This window comes from Episyrphus balteatus, chromosome 1 (assembly GCF_945859705.1).
Source record: "Episyrphus balteatus chromosome 1, idEpiBalt1.1, whole genome shotgun sequence".
NCBI classification, from domain to species: domain Eukaryota; kingdom Metazoa; phylum Arthropoda; class Insecta; order Diptera; family Syrphidae; genus Episyrphus; species Episyrphus balteatus.
Genome location: NC_079134.1, coordinates 32,171,798 through 32,185,715, shown reverse-complemented (window position 1 = coordinate 32,185,715; position 13,918 = coordinate 32,171,798). Strand labels below are relative to the sequence as shown.

The 13,918-nt window shown below is 27.2% G+C and overlaps 1 protein-coding gene across 3 annotated transcripts in view; it reads right to left on the bottom strand.

Annotated features, from left to right (window-relative positions):
- Positions 1-1,136: 1,136 nt before the first annotated feature.
- LOC129907829 (CUGBP Elav-like family member 2) overlaps positions 1,137-13,918 on the bottom strand; it is a 196,425-nt gene continuing 183,643 nt past the window's right edge. Inside the window, exons 7-9 of one of the 3 annotated variants that reach the window (XM_055984213.1) lie at positions 10,373-10,618; positions 2,162-2,290; positions 1,140-1,968 (exon numbers count right to left, since the gene is read on the bottom strand). In XM_055984213.1, coding sequence (XP_055840188.1) covers positions 1,697-1,968; positions 2,162-2,290; positions 10,373-10,618 — 647 coding nt within the window. In that variant the 3' untranslated portion in view covers positions 1,140-1,696. Of the gene's footprint in view, positions 1,969-2,146; positions 2,291-10,372; positions 10,619-13,918 lie in introns of all 3 variants that reach the window. The other 2 variants (XM_055984212.1, XM_055984214.1) reach the window with 2 other exon arrangements.

Sequence of the window (13,918 nt, the reverse complement as noted above, 5' to 3'; positions counted from 1 at the left end):
TATTTGACTCAAAGTTAGGAAAAAAATGGATTTACTTTTTAGTTAATACTTGTCATTTTAAATTGAATTTTTTTATCTTCCTAACCTCGAGACATTGCTTCCTACAAATACAAATTTTATAAACCACAAAATTCCAAAATTAGCTTACTTTTTCTTAACCATAATAGTTTCTTTTATTTTCATCTTGAAAATCAAATAAATAATGCAAATTTTGTTTTATTCCCATAATAATAATTATTATTTAGTGTATTTTTCCTTTTGTATAATTTTTCTATCTTCTATACACATTTTTTTTTATTTCTATCATCTAAGAAAAAGGTATTTGCAACTACCTTAAGTACACTTGCGTTGCATAACAATTTTGTGTAAATTATTTTCTTAAATTAATTTAACTATGAATTTATTTTAAATATATATAACTTTAAAAATAAAAATTAATTTATGATCCAACATTTAAAACATAATATTTCAGTTTTTTTTTTTACATAAAATATGATCAATGTACATAAAATAATGTTTTTTTTTTTTGGTAAATAGTTGATATTAACAAAAATATTAAATAAAAATAAGAAATAAAGTTATGTTTTTTTTTTTTGTTTATTTTTTATTTAAATAAAAATAAGTTAAAACATTTAATATTTGGCTCTCTTAAGTTTTAGTAGCAGACTTTTATTTATTTATTTTGTTTTTATTTTGCTTTTATTATATTGCTTGATAGTAAGAGAAAAAAACACAATGTAATAAATTATTATTGATGAAACATTAAATATTAATTTAAGAAATGAAGTTAAAATTAATTATTTTTTGTTATTTAAAAAATGACTTAAGACGTGAACTGGCTATTTTTCTTTGATTTTAATTTTATTTTTATTTTTTTTATTTAATATTAAAATTCATTTTTTTTTTCTATTTGGTTATATAATTATGTTTTTAAATATTTTATATTTCTTTGGTCTGAATTTATTTATTCATTTAAGCACATTATACTTTCATTTTATTGTTAACAAAAAAGAGTCTGGAACCAAATAAAAATAAATATAAAAATAATTATTAACTTTTTACTTAAATGCAATTGTTTTTTTTTTTCATATTTAATGTTTTGCACAAGTTTCATTACCTTATGCAAAATTAATTAAAATATTTAAATAATACAGACTAAATAACCATTCCTTTGAATTTTATTTACTTAAAAATAAGTATAATTATTTTTTTTTTATTATTTTTTGTTTTAAATTTTCTAAAAGTGTAAATAATTGCTACCATTTAAATTGAAACCCTTTTACTCATTTTTTGGTACCACATTTATTTCCCAATACTAATTCTTTCTATTATAACAACTTTTAAATTAACATTTATTTTTGTTTTTATTTTAAAGAAAAACCAAATTATCGTTTTTTTTTTCAAACAATTTTGCTGATGGTATTTTCCCACAAAGTTGACATAGCTGCACACAATATATTTGTTTTTAATATATACAAAATTAAATTAAACATTTAATTTAGTTATTTTTTTTTTTACTTTCACTTAAAATCTAGCCTAAGGCACAACGTACTTTGGAATTTTCTAAAACAAATAACTTTAATTTATTTTTTTTTGTGTATAAATTTTCTTAAATTTAATTTCAAAACAAATACGAATTATAGAATGACATCTTTTTCGAACTCAATATTATATTTTTGTGCTTGTAAAGATAAACTTAATATGGCTTCGCAGCATCTTTGGAGCGTTTTAATTGAACTTTCAATCTTTTAGTTCCAATTTGAAAGCCATGCATTGCCTGAATGGCTGCATTTGCCGAATGTGGATTATCGTATGAAACAAAACCGAAACATTTGGATAAATTGGTTTGCTTATCGATGAAAACTTTTGCCGATAAGACATTGCCGAAGGGTAGAAATGTTGAAGCGAGATCGGTGTCGTTGAATTCTTGAGGTAGGTGGTATATGAAAAGATTACTTCCTTCGGGTCCTGGGAAAAGTGTAAAAAAAGATATTCAGTTAGAAAATTTCAAATTGAGTTATTTATATGATATGAATTTGTGAAAATATATTTAATTTTAAAAAATTGCATATTTAAAGGAGTATTTTACTTTAAAATAATTTTCAACATTTTTTTAAAATGAGAAAATTTTCTTAAGAAAACTAACCTTCTATTTGCTTACCAGCTACTCCTGCTGCTGCAACTGAAAGTGCTGAAGCTGTTAATGGTGCTGTTGCCGTTGCAAATGTGCCATTTGTCAAATGCGTTAGAGATTGAGCATATGGACTAGTTAGAGCATCAGTTCCTGTCCCTGTGAAATATTTTGAATGAGTTGTAAAAATTGAAAATTTTTTAAACAATCCAAGTTCAATAAAAAAATAAATAATAATTGTAGTATTTATGACCTTTTTTAAATCTTAATTTTAAGAATTTAACATACCCAATTGTTTAATTTATTTCTTCTAACTCAAATTTGATTTAAGGTTTGAGAAGAGTAAATTCACAAAATAAACCAGGAAAGAATTCATGAATTTTATGCTTTAAGTACCGGAGCAGAATTTCACAATTTATATCAAGTTCAAAGTCCTTAATAAGTTCAAGAGCATTTTTTCTGACGCTTTCGGTACTTAATTTTCTATTTGTTGTTGTGCTATAGTAAAATAGTTTCTTTTGTGGATTTTTATAGAGCGATCGCTTAAGTAGATTAAAATCTTTACATGTCAGATATAAAATTTTAGAATTGAGTGAAAGCGATCCAAACTGTTTTATTGGATTAAAAAAATTATTAAATACATATTTGAAAATGAAAAATGTGACCCTTTAATTCTGTTCAAAAATTTGACCGCATGAAACAATTGGCTCGTAAGATCGCCTTTAAACTTTGCAAGATTTTTGTGTTCATAAATTTCTTTCATCAATATTCTATTTTTGAATTTTTTTTGTTTTTAATTCTTGCTATAGACCACAAGTCAAAGTAACATGTTTGTTTGGTGAGATATTCAAGTGTGAAAGCAGAAGATTCTTTAAAAAAATATTGTAAAATTTTTATAAAAATGTAATTAAAGCTGAAGGTTTTGAATCTTCTTTGTGATTTGTATGCTATACAATAATAATTCTTGATCGGTGCACCGAAAAAAATTCTTTCAAACTACATGATGATGATATCATTGGGTTTTAAAATTTGATAAATAGCCTGAATATTGAGACTTTCAAATTCTATTTTCAATACGAGCATTTTTTAAAAATCACTACAAAAATCGTATTTTTGTACACTTATAATATTTTTTCTACTAGTGAACAATTTAGGTGCCGTGAAATAACGCCGAGCGAAATAACGCCGAATTCCAAAATTCGGCGTTATTTCACTTTACAAAAGCGAAATAACGCCGAATTTCAACATTCGGCCTTATTGCACTTTGTCAAAGTGAAATAACGCCGAGTTCCAACTGAGAAATAAGGCCGAATGTTAGAAAAGTGAGCATAAGAGCAGACGCAAGTTAACCGGTATGTTACCCTTTTTTTTATTTTCAAAGGCATATAAGGCCCAAATTTATTTGGGCACAATGGCTCCCATACTAATTTGGGACTTATGTCCATCCCATCGAGGTATAGGTTCAAAAAAAGTTTTGGCTCTTATATGCCTCTTAATTATTCATTAACCTAGATAAGTTTCAAGAGGTGATAAAAATGTGGCGCAGGGACATAAGACCCAAGGACATAACGCCCACTCTTTATTTTTGGGAGTTATGTTCCACTTGAGTGGGACGACATTTAATTTAAGAATTATATCCCACTTGAGTGAGACATCAGCCCAACATATTTTTTATTTAACTGGGACATAAGCCCCACACTTTTCGAAATATAAAATAATAATGTAGAATAACTTTTGTTCTATTTTATTCGCGTTTTGTTTCAGATTCTTTAAATGAAAAAGAAACTTTGAATACAACCAACCTCGCATGATAAGCGCGGGTCATTTTGAAAATTATATCGCAAATAGGGCGGTCACCACAATACAAAGATAAGAAACGAATAAATCCCACCTGTTTTAATTGGTGGAAGGCAAAGCGGAAAAAAATTTGCTTACATGAGAATCTATTTAATTTTCGGAACCCAAACGCGAAGCGGAAAAAATTTTGCCCACGGGAGAATCAATTTTGAGGTGTGAAAATAAAAATTCGCGCGAATTTTTATTTTCACACCTCAAAATTGATTCTCCCGTGGGCAAAATTTTTTCCGCTTCGCGTTTGGGTTCCGAAAATTAAATAGATTCTCATGTAAGCAAATTTTTTTCCGCTTCGCGTTTGCTAAGTTATAACACAAACATATCTTTGTTGTTGGTATACACATAAAAACAATAATAATACCCAGGACTTAGGCGTATAAACAGTGATGTATGTTTGGAGGCTGGGGACATGCTGTCCTGCTTTGGATACACTATTGGATAGGCGTATGTGCCAATAGGGTGGGACATAAGTGCAAAATCGAACTTTGTAACTATCCCAAATCCAGTTGGGAAATAATTTTATAACTTGTGAATTCTTCGTTAGTGAGACATAACGTCCATCTTTTATTTGTGGGTCTTATGTCCAACCTGAGTTTGACAATCAATTTGGAACTTATGTCTAACTCAAGTGGGACTTAAGTCCACAAATATAAAGTGGCTGTAATGTCCATGGGCTATGTCCCTTTGCCAAGAATATGGCATTTCAATACCAAAGTGACTACAGGACGTTACATTGCAATTTTTCATAAGCTCCACTTAGCAGGATTTGCCTCACTGAAAAAGTGAAATAATGCCGAATCGGCGTTATTTCACTTTGTCATTGTGAAATAAGGCCGAATGTTGAAATTCGGCCTTATTTCGCTTTTGAAAGTGAAATAACGCCGAATTTTGGAATTCGGCGTTATTTCGCTCGGCGTTATTTCACGGCACCAACAATTTATTCATTAAAAAAAAAAAATAACAGTACCAAAATCAATATAAAAATTAAAAAGAGGTATACAATACACATTACACAGGTCCGTGAAGGCAGATTTGGGACTCCAAAATGTTTGAAAAAAAACTATTATAATTCTTTTGTTAATTTTGGTACACCCAAAAGTTTCGTTTGTCAACCCTTCCAAAAAAAAATTAGAGCAAATCTTTTTTATAGGAACTTTAAAAAAGCAAAAATCAAAAACGCTCAAATTTAGAGATTGCGTAATTGCAATCGTCATTCAAGGACCAGTTTTTTGCCAGTCAGAAATACCTAGGCTATATGAGTGGACGGTTACAGCACCGCCGCACAGTGTGTCGTCCCCTTATGATAAATCAATTTTTTTTTTGTTAAAAATTAATATTTTTGCTATTAAAATATAATTTAGAAGTGTCAACTCATATGAAAACATATTTATCTTAGAAAATAACCCAGGTTATGTATTCAAAATAAGCTCCGAAACATGAGTACCTCGGAAATCGAAAATATTTTCAGGAATTTATGCGAATCTTTGAGAGTGTATATTTCACGTTTGGTGAATGTTTGAAAAATTTTGTTAATGTTATTTTGTTTATTTGAGTGTTGTTGTAAAACGTATAACAAAAAAAATTAAATTTATAAAATTATATATGAGTTATTAAAATTTCTTTGATAAATGGCTAAAAAAGAAAAAAATTAATTTTTAAACTTAATTAAAAAAAAAAACATATAAAATCATATCGATTATTATTTTATATTATTTTGCCTAAGGCCTATTCTTAATATTGGCAAAGTTTGGTCTGCTTCTGTTTGCGATTACCAGGGATATTCACATTTATGTGCTACGAGTCAAGTACTCAAAATAATTCATTTTTTGAAAAACAGCTTCAAGGGGATCACAAAAATGAAAAAATCGATGTATTTAATAATATTTAACCATACACAAGTAACAAAAAGCTGTTTGTTTGTAATTAAAAATATTTTAAGTATTGTTTTCAACACGAAAAAAATTATATTTTTCTGCATACTAAATTTTTAATATAATTACTTGACCCGGCCATGCTCTACTGTGTATTATAGCTGTATTTACCAACCTCACCGATATAAGAATTTACGAAAATGCAAATAAAACGTTATTTCAAAATTTGATAGCGATTGACAAAAAACTATTCGAGATTTGCTATGAAACGCAAATAAACCTACGGTTTTTTTTTGTATAGAGAAGATAAACAAAACAAGTTGACTTCAACTTAAGATTTCTCAAAGTAGAAAAAAGATATTGAAAAAATTTAAACGGGCTTTAAAAGAACACATTTAGTTCTTTTAGAAACTGTGACAAATTTATTAAAAATAAATCACCACGTTCAAGAACATAACCTCAAAAACTGTTAAAAAACGACATTTCAGATTTTCTAACGGGAATATTTCAAAAACGTGATATGATAGAATTTTTTTGACTTCGGATTCGAGTTCAGCACACCAAAAACCTTACGAAAAGTATATTTTTGTTTATATACCTACCAAAAAAAAAAAAATAATTTTGCTCACAAGTGGCTTCTTCAATAAATGTTAATTTCATAAATTATACTAAAAAAAAAGTAATAGGGTGTTAAATTTGTTAATTTGTAACTTTTTTTTCTATTCCTGACATAAAAACACAAAAAAGATATTAAAACTCCAAAAACTTGGCTGCAAGTATTTATGATAAACTTTTGTATGGGCTCGACACACTGTGCGCCGTTTGTAAATTAGAAAACTTTAGTACAACCCGTCGAAGAAAAATCTTCGAAAAAAAAAAATTATTAAAATAATATTATTTAATTTGTTTTTGGAAGACATATAAAAATCCATGATGAAGATTAGGTATCTATTCGTAAGTGATTTTGAGAAAAGAAGTTATTAAAGATAATTGACTTTAATAAATTGCTATTTGAATCTCAGTTTTTGAGTTTTGGACATGTTCCGGAAGTGCTTTTTTAATTTATTGGATGGAATAATATAAATATGAAAACTTTTCATACCAAAAGCAATATATTTCGAGATTCATTCCTATGAGAATACTATCGGTAAGTGTGAAAAAAATGTTATTTAAAATATGTTTTTGGTAACAATATATATATGACGGGCTTTATCCAATAAGATTTCCAATAATTAGAGTTAAAAATTTAAAACATCAATATTGTCTTTTTAAAAGTTGAATAATGTTTTGAATAACAGGTTAAATGCTTAACCATCAGGCCATTTTTGGGCAAAATTGATAAAAAATTTTATAATTACCAAATATGTTTCAAAACATTATTAGACGCATGATTGAAATACTTTTTTTTTCAAAGTTGAATATTAATTATAATAATTATTGCTTTGGTATTGATTTTTATATTTTTTTACAGCAAACAAAAATCTAAAATTCATTTGTTTTAACGTTCAAATGGTTGTCAGGTTAAAAATACCTAAACAATCGAATTTGTTGTTTCTTTTTTTTTAGCCCCGATTTTTCAATTGTCAGTTAGACTATCAGAAGAATAAATGTCAATATCAAAAAAAAACTTTTGTTCCTAGGAATAAGCTATATCTGAGGTTAATTTGACTATTGAAAAATTGGCCCTTAATGAAATAAAACCAAAAGAATCAATAATATTTCATTTATTTTACTGTGCTTTTTGGTCCTTTGTTTACATTATTACGATTTCATTATGAGTGAAAGTGTATTGATCATCCTCATCATGAATGAAAACATAAAGAGTCTTTGATATAATTTTCCTGGAATGTGATTATTTTATAAGAAGACATAAATTAATCTGTAAAAATGGAAATTCCAAGAATTAACGGAAATCTTTTAAGACATTTTTGAGAAAATTATTATCTGAGATTGATATTTCTTCTGGTTAAAAATAAAATAAAAATTCTCAGAAAAAGTACTTTTTCAATTTAAGGTTGCTGAAGACATAAAACCACAACTGGACAATGCCAAACACATAATTTTTGAATTCAAAGTAAATATTAAATTCTTCATAATTTTGTTAATCTAATACAAGTTCAAATGACTTTTATGTTTTAATCCGAAATAAAATGTTTGTTTTTTGTTTGTTTCTAGTAATGAATTTTCTGTTTGTCAAATCTGTCATTCTCACTGGTGGAGATAGGTCATGTTCTGGAATCACATTTTCAAATAAAAAAATAAATAAATAAAAACTACTAAAACATCAAAAATATGGTAGCTAGAAAAAACTATAACATCTATAAGATAGAATTAAACAAAATAACAAAAAAAAAAAAAATTGGATTGATAGCTGCTACTACACAGATTCCGCATAAAATAGGGTTAACATGCCTGGCACATTTCGTTGAACCTATATGAAAGTGTATATATTTTATTTTTATACAAACAAAATAAAAGTTTTTACTTTTAGAGATAATAACCTTATACTCTTTTTTATGTGTTGCATAGCTTTGTATAAAAATTGAATCTTTTCATCTCTATGCCATACCAATCTGGCTTTACAAAAACAGAAAAGAATAAAAAAAAAAAAAGTATAAAAAAGGATATTTCGAAATATTTCCATGAATTTGATTGTGTCCTTTTATAACCCCGTCATAAAACGAAAACGGAAAAGGTAACATCGATTTTTTTTTTTACTTCTTTGTCATCAGTAGGTTTATATGGTTGAAAGAGGTAAGAGCGGACGGGTAAAGTTGGTTCTTTTTGGCTTTTTTTTATTAAAACAAGGACGTTTGTTGGACACGACACACAGGTATGTATAAGGATATATATGTACTCATCAGGACATTCAGCTGATTCAGAGGAATTTCTGTATTTTTGTTTTTTTCCTTTATTTTTTTTTTGTTTTTTTGTTTTTGTTGTATATTTTATTTGGACTTCATCCTGTAGTATAGTACAATTTACCTGTAAACATTTTATTGTCTTTTGTTTGTTGGCAGAGTTTAATATTGGAATTTTTACGATGAAAAATTCTTATCGAGGATATAATATCTTGTTTCGGGTTTCTGCTTTTGATGAGCACGTTTGCATTGCGTTGCTAGCTCGGTTGGTTTGGTTACGTGCGTCATACAAAATTTTCGGTTAAAAAAAAAAAAGAAATGTTTTCAAAAAGGTATGAATGAGATCGTTTCACCTAGATGAATTTTTATTATTTGGGAAACATGAAAAACACTCTTTAAAATGGAAGAGATTTTGATGGATTTTTTTTTTTTTTGTAGGAATTGAGGTTAAAATTATTCCAACTGGATTGTTAAGTTGTTTATTTTTGAGGTTAATTCATATATGTTGGCGAATAAAAGAAGGAGAACAGAAAGAAATAGTAATCTGTTGCAGGCGGAAGAAAAATTTGGAACGCTAACTCTTTTTTTTTCAGCCCGGCAAGTTAGTCGGTCTAATCATCAGCATGAAAATTTATAAAAGTGCTCAAACTGCAACAATTATTATCGATCGAAAAAGAAATTAGGCGGATTTCAACATGATTTTTTGCTAAGATTAATTTCATCTTAAATTAAGCGGAAATCCACTTAACCCTCTGTCGGCACACGGGTGCGAATTTGGCCGGACAAAAATTAAAAGTGGTCACAAAAAAGTGTCTTTATAAGGGTGAAAATAAATTTTTTTGAATTGTGAATACAATATTCGAATTCCTCGGAATATAATACATCAATTTTATATATGATTCTCTATAAAATAGTGAGACCGAAAAAAGTTCTAGCGACATGAAAAAGTATAAACCAAATTCGCAAAAAAGAGGTGTGCCTACAGAGGATTAATTTTAGATCTTTTTTTTTTAATTTTCGTTAAAATTACACAGAATTAAATAAAAAAAAAAAACACTTTTATGAAATACATTAGCTTCCACAAAAATTTTGTTTTGTTTTAAATACATAATAAAACTTATTATTTTAACCAAAATTTGTAGAAAGTATCAGTTTTTCAAAAAAACAAAATAAAACACTAAAATAAATTCCCCAAGAAAATGCGCTAGTTCATGGTTCGTTACACCAAAGAAAAACATAAAATAACAATTAAAACTAACCCAGAAAGCATTTCAAAGTGATTTGTTCATTTTGACACAAAGGTGACAGCTTCATAAAATGTATAGACAAAATTATAAAAATATAAATCTTCATTAGCAAAAAAGTTCCAAAGTTATTTTTAATTTTAAAAACCATCAACTTAGTTTATTGTCGAATAACCACAAGCTTGTTAAAATAGCAAAATGCCTCAAGTAATTTACAACTTCTGCCAAAAAAATAATTCAGAAAGCTATGTACCTGTCAAAATATTGAAAATTAGCTTTCACTCAAAATCTACAAAAATGTTAGTCAAAAAAATATAATTTTTTTTTTTTGTTTAAAAAAAGAAAGAAAAATATAGGTATGCAAAAATATTTTTAGTAAAAAAAAAAAAAAAAAGTAACAATTGTACTTACATAATGTTGTCGATCCAGGTTGTGAAGTTGCCAATTGTGCTGGAATGGGCTGTGTTGGACTAGCTGGAACGGCTGCACTCAAATGATGCGGATGCGTCAAATGCTGATGCTGGTGCGGATGATGGAATTGATGCTGTGACGGATTTAGAGCACTCAACGAGACCAAACTCTGCATGGACATAGGTGCAATAAGTCCGGTGGCAGCCGATAAAGCTGTTGCACTGTGATCCGGTGGGAAATTTAGTCCTGATATTTCCATATTTTTTTTTGTTTTTTTTTTTTTTGATTTTTTTTTTGTTTTGTATTTTGTTTTTAATGACCACAGAGTCGTAAGAGACATTACCAAAAAATCAACAAATATAAAACATAGAAGAAAACACACACCCAAAAATGGATTATTTACATTTACAAAAAAATTTGTTTTGTTTTTTTTTATAAAAAAATGTATTAATAAATAAAAAAACAACAATAACTAAAAAAAAACAATTCAAAGTATACAAAAAAATGCAAAACTAAAAAAAAAATAATACACTTCTTTTTTTTTTGTTTGGTTTTTCAAATACATACAGCAAAAGGATGTTCTTTTAGGATTTTATGTAATTTTTGTTTTGGAAAGGAAATGATTTTAATGGAATGAATTAGATATACTAAGAGGAATGGAGATTGAGAGGGTTTGTGATGTTTTTGGATGTCACACATTAAAAAAAAAAACATTCAAACACATTTTTCAAACACAAAAACAATTTTATCATGCTTATCAGAAATATAATGAAATCATTTAAAAACAAAATTGCATAATTTGCAAGCAAAAGCTTAATTTAGTAGAGTGAAACGGATATAATTTTTAATGCTTACGAGCCAATGTGTCATATTAAATGATCATGCTTATGAGTAAAAAGGAGTGGATTTTTAAATAAATTTTCACTTAATCGAATATGTACAAACTGAGCTTTGTCAAAAATTTTCGAAAAATTTATTTTACCTTAAATTAGAATTATCTTGCTCGGAAATGGAAGTAATTGAAAACAGAAACATTAACTGAAGCATTTTGAATAATGCCACTTGATGCTATAGATCTTAGGCTTAGAAGAACAACTGTACCAGATTGTGTGGCATAAGACCCACTTCATTTCGGTCAAATATGTATTTGTAATCAGGGTTGTAAAAATATCAATTGAAAAAAATGCCTTTCAAATTAAAAAAAAATTATTGCAAATAAAAAAAAAAATTTTCATTAAAAAAAATATTTATTGCAAATAAAAAAAATGCATTAAAACAGTATTTACTGCAAATAAAAAAAATTCGCAATAAAAAAAATATTTATTGCAACTGAAAAAATTGCATTGAAAAAAATTGTATTGCAACTTATAAAAAATATTTGCATAAAAAAGAAATTTGATGGCAAATAAAAAAAATTCTGCATTAAAAAAAAAAAATTCAATGCAAAATGTGTGCATTAAATAGCTAATAAATATTTTAAATATACCTCGAATTTCTTACAATTTTAGCTATTTGACATTACCTATTTCAACTATCAAATTGAACTTAATCAAAGGCAAAATAGAAACAATTGTAAAAAAATTCGAAAAATATTTAAAACAAAATATTTATTTTGCATTGATTTTTACTTGCGATATAGGTACTATATATCAAGTTATTGGGAAACCGACGAAGTTACGAATACCAGAGTTACGGGTGACAGAGTTACGAGCTTCAAAGTTACGCGCAACCGAAGTTACGAAAAACTAGAGTTACGAATTCTAAAGTTATGTTAAGCTATGACATGTGATTTTTGGGTTGGCAACAATTGCGAGGAACGAGGAACATAACTTTAGAATTCGTAACTCTAGTTTTTCGTAACTTCGGTTTCGTGTAACTTTGACGGCCGTAACTCTGTCGCGCGTAACTCTGTTATTCGTAACTCCGTTACCTTTCGTAGCGTTTTTGGAATTAATTTTCGATTTCAACGAAACTTTTTGTGAAAAAGCATTTATATAATTTAAATATAAACCAAAAATAAAATTTCCAAAAAAAATAATTTTTGGATTTTTAAAAAAAATTTTGAAAATTTTTTTTTTGAAAAATCAAATTTTCGAAAATGGGACATTGAATTTTTTTGAAATTTTGTTTTTAGATGCTGATTAGTGATTTCTACAAAATGGCATACCAATTTTATTGTAAAACTTTTTTGCAAAAAATTATTTATAAAAAATTAGTTTTTTTAAAAACGGCTCTAACGATTTTGAAAAATTTTTTTTTCTAAAAACGCATCTTAATATATCAATCAAAACTGCATACTTGTTTTGGAGGGCAATTTGATTTCAGATTTTATTTCATTTTTTTAAAAAACGAATTTTATTTTTTTTTTCCAAATTTCTATATAAAAAGTCTTAAAAATTTAAGCAACTTTAACTTTAAGAGCAAGTTCGTGCGACCCAGTCGTGCATTTGATTTCAATTGCAATAGACTTTTATTTAATGCAAAATATTTTTATTTGCAATAAAAATTTTATTTTCATTGAAATATTTTTTTAGGTTGCAATAACTTTTTTTTAATGCATTTTTTTTAATTTTAGGTAAATAAATATTTTTTTTAATGGAAACATATTTCAGTTGCAATAAATATTTTTTTTTATTTGCAACAAATATTTTTTTTTTAATTTGTAATGGAAAACAAATGCATAAAAAAAAAAGATTTTTTACAACCCTCTTTGTAATATTTCCAAATACTCTATTAATAGATCCCTAGATCTAAATCTGTAACCTTGATGACTTCGAATGACATTTAAATTTTATACTCTCAAGGACGCTTGCACGTCTTTTTATTAATATCAGATCAGTTTTGCACATTATATAAAATAAAACAAACCCACACAAAAAAAAACGCAATCTTTTATTCTGAAGAACATCGTCTCCCCCCGAGGCGCAGATTTATAGTAACTTCACGAGAGCTTATACCTCAAAAGGCATCATGACTAAAGAAATAAAATAAATTCCACTTCACTACCCGCAAGAGGATGATGAAATTCACAAAGTTAAAAATCATCACTTTTCGCTTGTGTGACAAGTGAAAATATAAACGTTATGCATATCCACTTTTCTTCCAAGGACTTTTACTGTGGGTTATATTATATTTTTTTTCTTCTTCTTCTCTTTATTTTTTCTACTACCCACCTCATAGCTAGACCGTCAGGCATATATCTACATAAAAAAGTAAATACATATATTTATAATGCCTTGCAATGTATATATAACATTTAATATTTTAGTAAAGGATAGCGCAAACGTTATCCTTGTGATCTTTTTGAGAGAAGTAAGGGTTTTTGCCCAAAGCCTTGTTGTTAATTTTTTTTTTCTAACTTGACTCTTATATAAAAGTGAGTGAGCTGCAATGTACAATATGCAGTAGAAAATTGTAAAAAAAACCACATACATGAGATTTATGAAGAAGAAAAAAACATGCACTGCTTAAAGGAGATGAAGTGGATGTTATTCTTTTGAGAAAACCGCATACTACTACTTAAGAAAAATTTCAAAAACAAAAGAA